The 16,600-nt window shown below is 43.4% G+C and overlaps 1 protein-coding gene across 1 annotated transcript in view; it reads left to right on the top strand.

The window, feature by feature from the left end:
• The window catches only part of LOC120055352 (protein unc-13 homolog A-like), an 87,957-nt gene that overhangs the window by 57,288 nt on the left and 14,069 nt on the right, over positions 1-16,600 (top strand). Inside the window, 10 exon segments of the mRNA XM_039003222.1 lie at positions 302-521; positions 1,681-1,908; positions 2,217-2,358; positions 4,467-4,636; positions 5,599-5,714; positions 8,438-8,601; positions 9,862-10,015; positions 10,829-10,897; positions 12,098-12,187; positions 16,081-16,215. Of these exon segments, the coding sequence (XP_038859150.1) occupies positions 302-521; positions 1,681-1,908; positions 2,217-2,358; positions 4,467-4,636; positions 5,599-5,714; positions 8,438-8,601; positions 9,862-10,015; positions 10,829-10,897; positions 12,098-12,187; positions 16,081-16,215 (1,488 nt within the window).

Here is a 16,600-nt window from a genome sequence, read left to right as displayed (position 1 = left end):
ATAACACTTAGAAGAGATCTATCCGACCACATTTTATTGCTGAGATGCAATTGATTTATTAAACAACTGAGGTTTTTATCAGCTAGCTGCTTTTGTCAGGCAGTATGCATGTATAATTAATACCATACTCCTCACTCTGCCTCTCTCACGCTCTCTCTCTCTCTGCCTCTCTCTGCCTCTCTCTCTCTCTCTCTCCCTCTCTCTCCCTCTCTCTCTCTCTCTCTCTGCCTGCCTGCCTGCCTGCCTGCCTGCCTGCCTGCCTGCCTCTCTCTCTGCCTCTCCCCTTCCTCTCATTCTGTAGAAAAGTCACGTTTATAAGAAGACCCTACAGGCTCTGATCTACCCCATCTCCTGCACCACGCCCCATAACTTTGAGGTGTGGACGGCCACCACTCCCACCTACTGCTATGAGTGTGAGGGGCTGCTGTGGGGCATCGCCCGCCAGGGCATGAGGTGCTCCGAGTGTGGGGTCAAATGTCACGACAAGTGTCAGGACCTGCTAAATGCCGACTGCCTGCAGAGTAAGGAACACACGCAACACACACAACACACACAGACGCAGACTAACACTCTCTCTCACACACACACACACTAGGGCTGTGATGATACCAGTGTCGCAATATTTTTATTTCCATGGCAAAAATGAAAACACGAAGCAGGTCCTTTAAAAAGCTGCTGTATGTAAAATATTGTGTGCTATAGCTAGGAAAATAAACACATGTGACTCTGGATGACATCATAATGATGTTTGTTTCAACATTAAGTTTTCCTAAACAAGTTAAATCCACTTCCTGCTTTGTTTCCTGGCCACGATACTAATGATTATCGTCATTCTGATGTCGTCCCGGCCCTAACACACACACACACACACACACACACACACACACACACACACACACACACACACACACACACATATACTCACATATACACACATATACACAAACACATGCACACATTTAACACTCTCTACACACACACACACACACACATATACTCACATATACACACATATACACAAACACATGCACACATTTAACACTCTCTACACACACACACACACACACACACACACACATATACTCACATATACACACATATACACAAACACATGCACACATTTAACACTCTCTACACACACACACACACACACATATATACACCCATAAAAACTCCCTCTCATTTCCCCTCTTGCGTGACCTTTTTCGATTGACATCCCATTACTCTCCTCCCTCTCGTTCTTCACCCTCTTCCTTTCCAATGTATCTCCTGAGTAATGTGCTGTCATCCCCCTGCGTCTCTCCTCTCTCACTCCTGGACTTCTCTTCATCCTTTTACTTCCTCTAATTCACATTCCCCAAGATGGGCTTTTAGCCTAACCCTCCACTGATTTACAGTCTCTGTATCTCATATCACCCATTCCCAAGTATTTCTTAGGAGTCTTTCATTTGAAGGTTTACCCAATTGACCCTCACTGCCTCTTCCCTCCCTCTCTCTCCTATTCTATATTTACTGTATACCCTCGCTCTCTTTCTCTCTCCCTCTCCTTCTCTCTATCCTTCTCTCTCCTTCTCTCTCCACTCTGTCCTTCTCTCTCTTCCCTCTGAGTACACTCCTTTCTTTCTCTCTCTGTTCTTTTCCTATCCTCACTCCCTCTTCACCCACCTCTCTCGTATCCAGGGGCAGCGGAGAAGAGTTCTAAGCACGGGGCAGAGGACAGAACCCAGAACATCATCATGGTTCTAAAGGACAGGATGAAGATCAGAGAGAGGAACAAACCGGAAATCTTCGAGCTCATCCAGGAAGTGTTTACCGTCGTCAAGGCTACGCACGCCACGCAGATGAAGCAGATCAAACAGAGCGTGCTTGATGGGACGTCCAAGTGGTCGGCCATGATCAGCATGACTGGTAAAAATAGGACTAGGATTGGGAAGATTAAGATTGAGATTAGGTTTGGTGGGGTTTGGATTAAGGTTAAAATTGGAGGGGGTGTTAGTTACTGTCTGGCAGTTGGAACTTCACATCAGTAGACTCACCTTTGCCAACCGGAGTAGAAATTATATTTTACATGTTTGTATTTGAGTACTTTAGCAGATGCTCTTATACGAAGTGATTTTATGTGTATTCAAGTACGGGGGCTGAAACAACCATTTAGTTAATACTCTCTGTGTGACGTATGCCCAAGGTCTAATGGTGTGACTTTGTGCCTCTCTCAGTGCAGTGTGCCCAGGGCCTCCAGGCCAAGGACAAGACTGGTTCCAGTGACCCCTACGTCACAGTTCAGGTGGGCAAGACCAAGAAGAGGACCAAGACTATCTACGGCAACCTCAACCCTGTCTGGGAGGAGAACTTCCACTTGTGAGTCTAGCGAGTGTGTGTTTCTGTCTGTCTGCGTGGGTGGGTGTGTGTGGTTCAAATCATTAAATCAAATTGTATTTGTCACATGCTTCATAAAAACAGGTGCAGACTAACAGTGAATTTCTTACTTATGTGCCCTTCCCAACAACGCAGAGAAAAACATAAATAATAGAAACATAATAACATTAGGAATAAATAGACAATGATTAACAATAACTTGACTATATACAAGGGGTACCAGTACCGAGTCCATGATAACTTGACTATATACAAGGGGTACCAGTACCGAGTCCATGATAACTTGACTATATACAAGGGGTACCAGTACCGAGTCCATGATAACTTGACTATATACAAGGGGTACCAGTACCGAGTCCATGATAACTTGACTATATACAAGGGGTACCAGTACCGAGTCCATGATAACTTGACTATATACAAGGGGTACCAGTACCGAGTCCATGATAACTTGACTATATACAAGGGGTACCAGTACCGAGTCCATGATAACTTGACTATATACAAGGGGTACCAGTACCGAGTCCATGATAACTTGACTATATACAAGGGGTACCAGTACCGAGTCCATGATAACTTGACTATATACAAGGGGTACCAGTACCGAGTCCATGATAACTTGACTATATACAAGGGGTACCAGTACCGAGTCCATGATAACTTGACTATATACAAGGGGTACCAGTACCGAGTCCATGATAACTTGACTATATACAAGGGGTACCAGTACCGAGTCCATGATAACTTGACTATATACAAGGGGTACCAGTACCGAGTCCATGATAACTTGACTATATACAAGGGGTACCAGTACCGAGTCCATGATAACTTGACTATATACAAGGGGTACCAGTACCGAGTCCATGATAACTTGACTATATACAAGGGGTACCAGTACCGAGTCCATGATAACTTGACTATATACAAGGGGTACCAGTACCGAGTCCATGATAACTTGACTATATACAAGGGGTACCAGTACCGAGTCCATGATAACTTGACTATATACAAGGGGTACCAGTACCGAGTCCATGATAACTTGACTATATACAAGGGGTACCAGTACCGAGTCCATGATAACTTGACTATATACAAGGGGTACCAGTACCGAGTCCATGATAACTTGACTATATACAAGGGGTACCAGTACCGAGTCCATGATAACTTGACTATATACAAGGGGTACCAGTACCGAGTCCATGATAACTTGACTATATACAAGGGGTACCAGTACCGAGTCCATGATAACTTGACTATATACAAGGGGTACCAGTACCGAGTCCATGATAACTTGACTATATACAAGGGGTACCAGTACCGAGTCCATGATAACTTGACTATATACAAGGGGTACCAGTACCGAGTCCATGATAACTTGACTATATACAAGGGGTACCAGTACCGAGTCCATGATAACTTGACTATATACAAGGGGTACCAGTACCGAGTCCATGATAACTTGACTATATACAAGGGGTACCAGTACCGAGTCCATGATAACTTGACTATATACAAGGGGTACCAGTACCGAGTCCATGATAACTTGACTATATACAAGGGGTACCAGTACCGAGTCCATGATAACTTGACTATATACAAGGGGTACCAGTACCGAGTCCATGATAACTTGACTATATACAAGGGGTACCAGTACCGAGTCCATGATAACTTGACTATATACAAGGGGTACCAGTACCGAGTCCATGATAACTTGACTATATACAAGGGGTACCAGTACCGAGTCCATGTGCAGAGGTACGAGGTCATTGAGGTAGATATGTACATATATGTAGGGTTATAGTGACTAGGCAACAGGATAGATAATAAATGGTGGCAGCAGCGTATGTGATGAGTCAAAAGAGTTAGTACAAAAGGGGTCAATGCAGATAGTCCAGGTAGCTATTTGGTTAACTATTTAACTAACCATTTAGCAGCCTTATGGCTGTTCAGGGTCCTGCTGGTTCCAGACTTGGTGCATCGGTACCGCTTGCCGTATGGTAGCAGAGGGAACAGTCTATGACATGGGTGGCTGCAGTCTTTGACAATGTTTAGGGCCCGGTTACATCTGACATGATTTCTTCATCTCATAGCGAATGCCACAACTCGTCGGACCGCATTAAGGTACGCGTGTGGGATGAGGACGATGACATCAAGTCCAGGGTGAAACAGAAGTTCAAACGGGAGTCAGATGACTTCCTGGGTCAGACCATCATCGAGGTCCGCACGCTCAGCGGAGAGATGGACGTCTGGTACAACCTGGGTGAGTGATGAGAAGGGGGGAGTCAGGAAGTGAGGGAGTTGTGGGAAAGGAGATGAACAGGAAGGAAGACAAGTGAGTGTGTTGGTGTCCTCTGACAGACAAGAGAACAGACATGTTGATGTGAGTGTGTTGGTGTCCTCTGACAGACAAGAGAACAGACATGTTGATGTGAGTGTATTGGTGTCCTCTGACAGACAAGAGAACAGACATGTTGATGTGAGTGTGTTGGTGTCCTCTGACAGACAAGAGAACAGACATGTTGATGTGAGTGTATTGGTGTCCTCTGACAGACAAGAGAACAGACATGTTGATGTGAGTGTGTTGGTGTCCTCTGACAGACAAGAGAACAGACATGTTGATGTGAGTGTATTGGTGTCCTCTGACAGACAAGAGAACAGACATGTTGATGTGAGTGTGTTGGTGTCCTCTGACAGACAAGAGAACAGACATGTTGATGTGAGTGTGTTGGTGTCCTCTGACAGACAAGAGAACAGACATGTTGATGTGAGTGTGTTGGTGTCCTCTGACAGACAAGAGAACAGACATGTTGATGTGAGTGTGTTGGTGTCCTCTGACAGACAAGAGAACAGACATGTTGATGTGAGTGTGTTGGTGTCCTCTGACAGACAAGAGAACAGACATGTTGATGTGAGTGTGTTGGTGTCCTCTGACAGACAAGAGAACAGACATGTTGATGTGAGTGTGTTGGTGTCCTCTGACAGACAAGAGAACAGACATGTTGATGTGAGTGTGTTGGTGTCCTCTGACAGACAAGAGAACAGACATGTTGATGTGAGTGTATTGGTGTCCTCTGACAGACAAGAGAACAGACATGTTGATGTGAGTGTATTGGTGTCCTCTGACAGACAAGAGAACAGACATGTTGATGTGAGTGTATTGGTGTCCTCTGACAGACAAGAGAACAGACATGTTGATGTGAGTGTATTGGTGTCCTCTGACAGACAAGAGAACAGACAAGTCGGCTGTGTCTGGAGCCATCCGGATGCACATCAGTGTAGAGATCAAAGGAGAGGAGACTGTGGCTCCCTACCATGTCCAGTACACCTGTCTACATGAGGTAAGACTGACCAGACCATACCTCGCTTCACACACTAAGTACACCTTCACACACACATGCACGTACGCACGCACGCACACACACACACACACACACACACACACACACACACACACACACACACACACACACACACACACACCTAGGGTTGCAAAGTTACCGGTAATTTACCAAAGTTACAGGAATCTTCAGTCATTTCTGTAATTAAAAGGTAATCTATGGTAACTTTGGTAATTTATAGTACATTTATTTTCTTCATATATTTTTGGGGGGTATATCTGTGTCCATATTGTCCTAGTGGATAAACCATCTGGTTCAAGAGAAAATAGCTTAATTCATGAAAAATGTACTCAGCTGCCACCAGTTTGGCCAAAACCATTTACAACAAAGACATATTAAAATAAATAAGTGTGTAAAAATATAAAGGAGATTTCCTGCTGAAACATTCATATTAAACTAACTGTCCAGTCAAAATCTAACTTTTAAAAGTTATTATTCTGTTAACACATGGCCATAACATAAATTGGAGAAAAAGCACGTCAAAAATCCCACCTCAAACAGTCATCTCAAACAGTCCGTTTAAAAAATGCTTGCTATTTCCTGAAAGAACCTGATGTAATGTTGGCTCATTGGCTGAGCTGGCCAATCAGCAGTCTACTCGCATGAATATTTTGGGGGGGCTGGACTTCTTAATTTGGCCTCCTTTTTCATATTACTCGTTACGAAATGCAGCGGCCATGACTGAAGCCAAATGAGAGATGTCTTGGGGGTGTGGTTTCATGTGGGAAGCGTTTGTATTTTCACTCTGCCAAAACAGGGCACCATTACAGTCACTCACCCTTCTAGATAACTTGAAACGGTCTAACCAGGTCTTGTGTCTTGAAGTCGCCTAGGCTAGCTAGTGCTAGGCAACTCCTTTTGTCAATTAGCTTCAGCCGGCTGGTGCGCGACTGTGGCAAAATTGGTTTGACTTTGGATCGCCTATCTCCGTGGCTAGTTAATAAATTAGTCAATAAATTACACAATGTAAATGGGACAAAATGTTTTTTTTTGTTACACATCTTTTAGTTGTCTCATTAAATGCTTTTGTCACACCCTGACCTTAGAGAGCCTTTTTATGTCTCTATTTGGTTTGGTCAGGGTGTGATTTGGCATTCTATGTTTTTGTTTTCTTTGATTTTCTATTTCTATGTTTTGGCCGGGTATGGTTCTCAATCAGGGACAGCTGTCTATCGTTGTCTCTGATTGGGAACCATACTTAGGTATCCCTTTTTCCCTCCTTTCAGTGTGGGAAGTTAACTTTGTTTGTGGCACATAGCCCTTAAGCTTCATGGTCGTTTTTTTGTATTGTTTATTGTTTTGTCGGCGTCATCACCTAATAAAAGGAATATGTACGCTCACCATGCTGCGCTTTGGTCCTCTTCATTCGACGGCCATGACAGCTTTCAATATTTGTATATGAATTTTTACAATTTATAGCTGATTTTAGGTTTTTAAGTCATTGACAGTTGGAGCTATTGACATTGTAAAATATTGTCCCATGTACATTGTGTAATTTACTGATGGTCCCTAACTAGCCCCATAGGGATATCGAATGTCAAACTAAATTGATAATGGGCATTACGATCTGGTCGGGTTAAGCTGCATTCCGAATTGATGATTAATTAGGTCCTGCCAGCTGTGGGCATATAGTCAGATTTGAAATAAACCCAAGGAAAACTGTCACGGTGCCCTTCATTCTGTTTCACGGTGTCCTTCGTTCCGTTACGGTGTCCTTCATTCTGTCATGGTATCCTTCGTTCTGTCATGATGGGTTTCGTTCTGTTACGGTGTCCTTCATTCCACGACATAACATGTTTTTCTATCATCTCATAAATCTCAGTTTTGGAAGAGACTGACTTTATGACCAAAATGATCCTATTGACACGTTGTAGTCCATTTTGACACTAGAATGAATAGAATGCCACACAGGCCGTGTTCAAAAGGAGTTGTTTTTTAGAGGCAGTCGCTCTTTAATGACCGGTGTACGCCCACAACATTCTGTGGTTGGGGTGCGCCACACCATTCAAAAAGCTGCTTTTTAACATACTTAATTACCAAAACTATTTCACTATTGTAATTTATTACAGGTCATGTTTCATAGAAATCTGGAAACACTGGACACTTACTTTAAACTCCAATGGTATTCACTAAGTTGATGGTTTATATTTAGGATAATGTTCTATAATTTTTTTTTTTTTTAATCATCTTATTTGATTACATTTACATTTACATTTAAGTCATTTAGCAGACGCTCTTATCCAGAGCGACTTACAAATTGGTGCATTCACCTTATGATATCCAGTGGAACAGCCACTTTACAATAGTGCATCTAACTCTTTTAAGGGGGGGGGGGGGGGGTAGAAGGGTTACTTTATCCTATCCTAGGTATTCCTTAAAGAGGTGGGGTTTCAGGTGTCTCCGGAAGGTGGTGATTGACTCCGCTGACCTGGCGTCGATTATTTTATATATATTTTTTTAGGGCCAGAGATAATTACAGACACCTGTGATAATCCGACCTACTGCAAAAGGCCACTAGATGTAATCTTATAAAACAAAAAATAAAAACTTGAAAGATACCAAAATTCTGGTAGTTTACTGGTAAACTTAAAAAATGTCCTGTAATATTTCCTCCATTTGCAACCCTACACACCTTTAACGGCCTTTTCCCTCTGTGTGTGTAGCACCTGTTCCAGTACACTACAGAGGTGCAGAACAGTGGTGTGGTGAAGATCCCTGATGCTAAAGGAGATGACGCGTGGAAGGTGTACTTCGAGGAGACTCCCCAGGAGATCGTGGATGAGTTCGCCATGCGCTACGGAGTGGAGTCCATCTACCAGGCTATGACGTCAGTACCATTACCATACAGAACACATACAGAGAGTTTGGTCATAGGCTTCAACCAGAGACGTATCTATGAATGTATGTCTCTGGCTTGAACCAGTATTATTTACCATCACCCAGTGTGTCCGCTCAGACTTTCTGTTCTGTGATAACATGTAGCACCATACGAATGTGGTACACTTGAGACTACACTGAGTGTACCAAACATTAGGAACACCTTCCTAATATTGAGTTGCATCCCCTCTTGCCCTCAGAACAGCCTCAATTCGTCGGGGCATGGACTTTACAAGGTGTCGAAAGTGCTTTCCACAGTTGTGTCAAGTTGGCTGGATGTCCTTTGCTTGGTGGACCATTCTTGATTCACACGGGAAACTATTGAGGGTGAAAAACCCAGCAGCTTGCAGTTCTTGACACAAACCGGTGTGCCTGGCCCTACTACCATACCCCGTTCAAAGGCACTTTGGCTCACACAATCCATGTCTCAATTGTCTCAAGGCTTAAAAATCCTTCTTTAACCTGTCCACACCCCTTAAAGTGGATTTAACAAGCGACATCAATAAGGGATCATATCTTTAACCTGGATTCACCTGGTCAGTCTATGTCATGGAAAGAGCTTAAAATGTTGTATATTCAGTGTATATTTAAGTGATAATGGCCGAGAAGCCGGTGTTTGGAGGATATATTGGCACAGGTGTTGTTAGGCCCGAGACGCCTGGCTGGGCTGATGAGACAGTGGATTGTCCAGTCAGATGGAACAGAGTAAATAGACATTTTAACATCATAGATTTAGTCGGTGGTAACTTGGAATGCGCTTTTAACCAATCAGCATTCAGGATTAGACCCACCCATTGTATATGTAGGCAGGTAGCCTAGTGGTTAGAGCATTGGGTCAGTAACTGAAAGGTTGCTGGATTGAATCCCTGAGCTGACAAAGTACAAATCTGTCACTCTGAACAAGACAGTTAACCCACTGTTCCCTGGGCGCTGAAGACATGGATGACGATTAAGGCAGCTCCATGCACCTCTCTGATTCAGAGGAGTTGGGTTAAATGCAGAAGACACATATCAGTTGAAGGCATTCAGTTGTACAACTGACTAGGTATCCCACTTTCCCTTTACAAACTACACTGGACAGACAAATGACAATGAAAACTTACAAAACAGTAGCTGATGAACAAACATAAACACCAGGCAGCATTAGTTCATACCTATTAGTCCTAGTTATATGAATATACTGTAATTATTGTATTTTTTGTGTCCACAGCCACTTTGCCTGCCTGTCGTCTAAGTACATGTGCCCGGGCGTGCCCGCGGTGATGAGTACCCTGCTGGCCAACATCAATGCTTACTACGCCCACACCACCCAGTCCACCAATAACGTCTCGGCATCAGACCGCTTCGCCGCATCCAACTTTGGAGTGAGTTAATTGGTTTATTCCCCTCATGTTTTAGGTTGAGCTTTTAATTGAAGGTATTATTTGACTTTTCTATCTGTAGTATATGGACCAATTAGAAAGACCGTCCTAGATATGATATGTTGAACTGTGTAGATAATTGAATTTCAGAACTGGGACATTGTCCTGAGGGCCCTCTGCCCATATACAGCCTCTGACCCCTATTTTCAAACAGTGGCCAAATGTACATCCCCAACTGCCCAATCAGACTCACCGTGCTAGATCCTGTCCTGCGTTGACATACCATTTCTCAACAAATACAAATAAAGCATTTAGCTGGACCGGAAATAACATTTTTAACCCTGTTTTATCTTGTCCCGTGTGTGTGTCCCATGTGTGTGTCCCGTGTGTGTGCCCCGTGTGTGTGCCCCGTGTGTGTGTCCCGTGTGTGTGTCCCGTGTGTGTGTCCCGTGTGTGTGCCCCGTGTGTGTGCCCCGTGTGTGTGTCCCGTGTGTGTGTCCCGTGTGTGTGTCCCGTGTGTGTGTCCCGTGTGTGTGCCCCGTGTGTGTGTCCCGTGTGTGTGCCCCGTGTGTGTGCCCCGTGTGTGTGTCCCGTGTGTGTGTCCCGTGTGTGTGTCCCGTGTGTGTGTCCCGTGTGTGTGTCCCGTGTGTGTGTCCCGTGTGTGTGTCCCGTGTGTGTGTCCCGTGTGTGTGTCCCGTGTGTGTGTCCCGTGTGTGTGCCCCGTGTGTGTGTCCCGTGTGTGTGTCCCGTGTGCGTGTCCCGTGTGTGTGCCCCGTGTGTGTGTCCCGTGTGTGTGTCCCGTGTGCGTGTGGGTAGAAGGACAGGTTTGTGAAACTCCTAGATCAGCTCCACAACTCCCTGAGGATTGACCTATCCATGTACCGGGTAATGTCAACTTTGACCTTTCTAAACAACTATTTTCTTTACTGTTTATGATTTCTAATTTTATATATATATATGTTAAGGATATTGAGAGACTTTTAAAGTGTTTGTGTCAAACACTGTGTTATAATCTGTTTTATAAATGGAAGTCATTGTGTTATATTCTGTTTTATAAATGGAAGTCATTGTGTTATATTCTGTTTTATGTGGAAGTCATTGTTGTAATGTCTTTGTTTGTAAATATCATGTATTCTGTGTAATTGTATTATTCTTCTAATTCCATCTGCATGACACGGTATATAGGCCATTGTATAAGTAGCATTTTCTTGCAGTTTACATGATTATATTTAACCAGAAGTTGAAAGGCATGAAAGAGGAGATAAAATAGACTAATACAAAAGTATACTCACTATATAAAAATGACATTCTAAGTTACATAGACCTTCAACAAGCCATGTTTATTTGACCAGTCTTGTGATATCTGAACCTATCTTTCAAGAACATATCTCTGTTCCAAACAGTGTTTCTTTGTTTCTACACTCTTTTAAAGTATATTTTAGTGTGTCTCTGTCTTTGTAATGGTGTTTCTGTGTTTGTAATGGTGTTTCTGTCTTTGTAATGGTGTTTCTGTGTTTGTAATGGTGTTTCTGTGTTTGTAATGGTGTTTCTGTGTTTGTAATGGTGTTTCTGTCTTTGTAATGGTGTTTCTGTCTTTGTAATGGTGTTTCTGTCTTTGTAATGGTGTTTCTGTGTTTGTAATGGTGTTTCTGTCTTTGTAATGGTGTTTCTGTCTTTGTACTTATGTAATTATGTTTTTGTCTTTGTAATGGTGTTTCTGTCTTTGTAATGGTGTTTCTGTCTTTGTAATGGTGTTTCTGTCTTTGTAATGGTGTTTCTGTGTTTGTAATGGTGTTTCTGTCTTTGTAATGGTGTTTCTGTCTTTGTAATGGTGTTTCTGTCTTTGTAATGGTGTTTCTGTCTTTGTACTTATGTAATTATGTTTTTGTCTTTGTAATGGTGTTTCTGTCTTTGTAATGGTGTTTCTGTCTTTGTAATGGTGTTTCTGTCTTTGTAATGGTGTTTTTGTGTGTTTGTAATGGTGTTTTTGTCTTTGTAATGGTGTTTCTGTGTGTTTGTAATGGTGTTTTTGTCTTTGTAATGGTGTTTCTGTGTGTTTGTAATGGTGTTTCTGTGTGTTTGTAGAATAACTTCCCAGCCAGTAGCCCTGAGAGGCTGCAGGACCTCAAGTCCACTGTAGACCTACTGACCAGCATCACCTTCTTCAGGATGAAGGTGAACAAAACAATACCTCATTCATCTCCTTATTCATCTCTTTTTCATCAAGTCCAAGCTTCTTTCCAGGAAATATGTGGATTCATAGATGGACTTATTGCTAATCTAGCTCTTGAGTAGCCTTGTACGACCATCTTGATCTCGCGAGCTCACGTTCTGTTTCGCTACACGGATTCAGTGGAACAAAACGAGAGCACAATGGTGGATCAGGATAGGTCTTGTGGGCTAGGTAACATTTAGCAGCAGTTAAGGTGTATCAGCCATATACTGTTAGTGTCAGGGTAATGGATACTTAGTTGCAATGTTGTTGACAGTCATTGAACATCTACAAACCATCTACTTGGGACTATTCAAATAAAGCGTTACCTGACATCACTCTCAGAGGAAATAGCAAGCATTTTTTAAATGGTCTGTTTGAGATATAAGTTTGAGGTGGGGGTTTTTCTACAATGTATGCTTTGGCAAAAATAGGAGTACAGGATCAAATCAAATCAACTTTTATTAGTCCCATGCGCCGAAATACAACAGGTAGACCTTACAGTGAAATACTTACTTACGAGCCCCTAACCAACAGTGCAGTTTCAAAAAATATGGATAAGAATAAGAGATAGAAGTAACAAGTAATTAAAGAGCAACAGTGAAAAATAACAATATATATAGGGGGTGCCGGTACAGAGTCAATGTGCGGGGGCACCGGTTAGTTGAGGTAATATGTAGAGTTGAAGTTGGAAGTTTACATACACCTTAGCCAAAAACATTTAAACTCCGTTTTTCACAATTCCTGACATTTAATCCTCGTAAAAATTCCCTATCTTAGGTCAGTTAGGATCACCACTTTATTTTAAGAATGTGAAATGTCAGAATAATAGTAGATATAATGATTTATTTCAGCTTTTATTCCTTTCATCACATTCCCAGTGGTTCAGAAGTTTACATACACTCAATAAGTATTTGGTAACATTGCCTTTAAATTGTTTAACTTGGTCAAACGTTTCGGGTAGCCTTCCACAAGCTTCCAACAATAAGTTGGGTGAATTCTGGCCCATTCCTCCTGACAGAGCTGGTGTAACTGAGTCAGGTTTGTAGGCCTCCTTGCTCGCACACACTTTCAGTTCTGCCCACAAATTTTCTATAGGATTGAGGTCAGGGCTTTGTGATGGCCACTCCAATACCTTGACTTTGTTGTCCTTAAGCCATTTTGCCACAACTTTGGAAGTATGCTTGGGGTCATTGTCCATTTGGAAGACCCATTTGCGACCAAGCTTTAACTTCCTGACTGATGTCTTGAGATGTTGCTTCAATATATCCACATAATTTTCCTTCCTTCCTCATGAAGCCATCTATTTTGTGAAGTGCACCAGTCCCTTCTGCAGCAAAGCACCCCCACAACATGATGCTGCCACACCCGTGCTTCACGGTTGGGATGGTGTTCTTCAGCTTGCAAGCCTCCCCCTTTTTCCTCCAAACATAACAATGGTCATTATGGCCAAACAGTTCTATTTTTGATTCATCAGACCAGAGGACATTTCTCCAAAAAGTACGATCTTTGTCCCCATGTGCAGTTGCAAACCGTAGTCTGGCTTTTTTATGGCGGTTTTGGAGCAGTGGCTTCATCCTTGCTGAGCGGCCTGTCAGGTTATGTCGATATAGGACTCGTTTTACTGTGGATATAGATCATTTTGTACCTGGTTCCTCCAGCATCTTCACAAGGTCCTTTGCTGTTGTTCTGGGATTGATTTGCACTTTTCGCACCAAAGTACGTTCATCTCTAGGAGACAGAACGCGTCTCCTTCCTGAGCGGTATGACGGCTGCGTGGACCCAGGGTGTTTATACTTCCGTACTGTTGTTTATACAGATGAACTTGGTACCTTCAGGTGTTTGGAAATTGCTCCCAAGGATGAATCAGACTTGTGGAGGTCTACAATTGTTTTTCTGAGGTCTTGGCTGATTTCTTTTGATTTTCCCATCATGTCAAGCAAAGAGGCACTGAGTTTGAAGATAGGCCTTGAAATACATCCACAGGTACACCTCCAATTGACTCAAATTATGTCAATCAGCCTATCAGAAGCTTCTAAAGCCATGACATCATTTTCTGGAATTTTCCAAGCTGTTTAAAGGCACAGTCAACTTAGTGTATGTAAACTTCTGACCCACTGGAATTGTGATGCAGTGAATTATAAGTGAAATAATCTGTCTGTAAACTATTGTTGTAAAAATACTTGTGTCATGCACAAAGTAGATGTCCTAACTGACTTGCCAAAACTATAGTTTGTTAACAAGAAATTTGTGGAGTGGTTGAAAAACGAGTTTTAATGACTCCAACCTAAGTGTATGTAAATTTCCGACTTCAACTATACGTGTAGGTTTAGTTTATTAAAGTGACTATGCATAGATGACAACAGAGAGTGGCAGTGGTGTGGAGAGGGGAGGGGGGGGGGGGGCGGGGCAATGCAAATAGTTTGGGTAGCCTTTTGACTAGATGTTTAGGAGTCTTATGGCTTGGGGGTAGAAGCTGTTTAGAAGCCTCTTGTACCTAGACTTGGCGCTCCGGTACCGCTTGACGTGTGGTAGCAGAGAGAACAGTCTATGACTAGGGTGGCTGGAGTCTTTGACAATTTTTAGGGCCTTCCTCTGACACCGCCTGGTATAGAGGTCCTGGATGGCAGGAAGCTTGGCCCCAGTGATGTATTGGGCCTCTGTAGTGCCTTGCGGTCCGAGGCCGAGCAGTTACCACACCAGGTAGTGATGCAACCAGTTAGGATGCTCTCGATGGTGCAGCTGTAGAACCTTTTGAGGATCTGAGGACCCATGCCAAATCTTTTCAGTCTCCTGAGGGGGAATAGGTTTTGTCGTGCCCGCTTCACGACTGTCAAGGTGTGCTTGGACCATGTTAGTTTGTTGGCGATGTGGACACCAAGGAACTTGAAGCTGTAGAACCTGCTCCACTGCAGCCCCGTTGATGAGAATGGGGGGCGTGCTCGGTCCTCTTTTTCCTGTAGTACACAATCATCTTCTTTGTCTTGATCACGTTGAGGGAGAGGTTGTTGTCCTGGCACCACACGGCCAGGTCTCTGACCTCCTCCCTATAGGCTGTCTCGTCGTTGTCGGTGATCAGGATATTATCTGTTGTGTCATCGGCAAATTTAATGATGGTGTAGGAGTTGTGCCTGGCCGTGCAGTCGTGAGTGAACAGGGAGTACAGGAGGGGACTGAGCACACACCCCTGAGGAGCCCCTGTGTTGAGAATCAGCGTGGCAGATGTGTTGTTACCTACCCTCACCACCTGGGGGAGGCCCGTCAGGAAGGCCAGGATCCAGTTGCAGAGGGAGGTGTTTAGTCCCAGGGTCCTTAACTTAGTGATGAGCTTTGAGGGCACCATTGTGTTGAACGCTGAGCTGTAGTCAATGAAAAGCATTCTCACACAGGTGTTCCTTTTGTCCAGGTGGAAAAGGCCAGTGTGGAGTGCAATAGAGACTGCGTCATCTGTGGGGGGCGGTATGCAAATTGAGTGGGTCTAGGGTTTCTGGTATGATGGTGTTGATGTGAGCCATGACCAGCCTTTCAAACAACTTGATGTGGGGATGTTGACAGACTGTGTGCTTTTAAAAGTGAGATTTTCACTGGTCAGTTACTTTAAGGTCAACGGCATCAACAACATTTTGCAGTGGCCATCAGTCTCTGGACTTCAACCACATTGAAAACCTGTGGAATTGAATTGAAGAGGGCAGTCCATAAGCGCAGATGAAGGATATCAAGGATCTAGAAATATTCTGTATGGAGGCCTCATCAAATATATTTTGTAAAAGCTTTGTGCCGTTATCCTCACAAGGTATTGACAAAAGGGTGCCAATAATGCTAAACTAACTGACCTCTGACCCTCCTGTGTGATCAGGTCCAGGAGCTGCAGAGCCCCCCCAGGGCCAGTCAGGTGGTGAAGGACTGTGTCAAAGCCTGTCTCAACTCCACCTACGAATACATCTTCAACAACTGTCACGAACTCTACAGCAGAGAGTACCAGACAGACCCTGTGAGTATGTGTGTTTGTGTGTGTTTATGTGCGTGTGTGTGTTCACGTTGTTGTGGCAGAAATGGGGTGAGCTGTTGTAACTTCTCAAGTGTTATCGTCTGTTCTGTGTTGGACTGTGATGCTATGCCTGTTATAGACTCCTGGTATGTCTGCACCCTAACACAAGGCCATTGTGTTCCGGAACTGTTGCTTGTATAAAGAACTGTTGTGTAAACAATATGATTGTATTATTACCTCTCGCTATATAAGGGACATGGAACCATTTACTCTGGGAGCTCCTTCCCTGACTGAGATCAGAGGGGGATCTACCTTGCAGCTGCTCGAATGTATTAAAGATTCACTAATATCATTATAAATTAGTCTCTGCCTAATCTTTGGATCGAAT

Source organism: Salvelinus namaycush, chromosome 11 (genome assembly GCF_016432855.1).
Source record: "Salvelinus namaycush isolate Seneca chromosome 11, SaNama_1.0, whole genome shotgun sequence".
NCBI lineage: Eukaryota > Metazoa > Chordata > Actinopteri > Salmoniformes > Salmonidae > Salvelinus > Salvelinus namaycush.
Note: the sequence above shows the minus strand (reverse complement) of the source record. Positions and strands in the feature narration are given on the sequence as shown.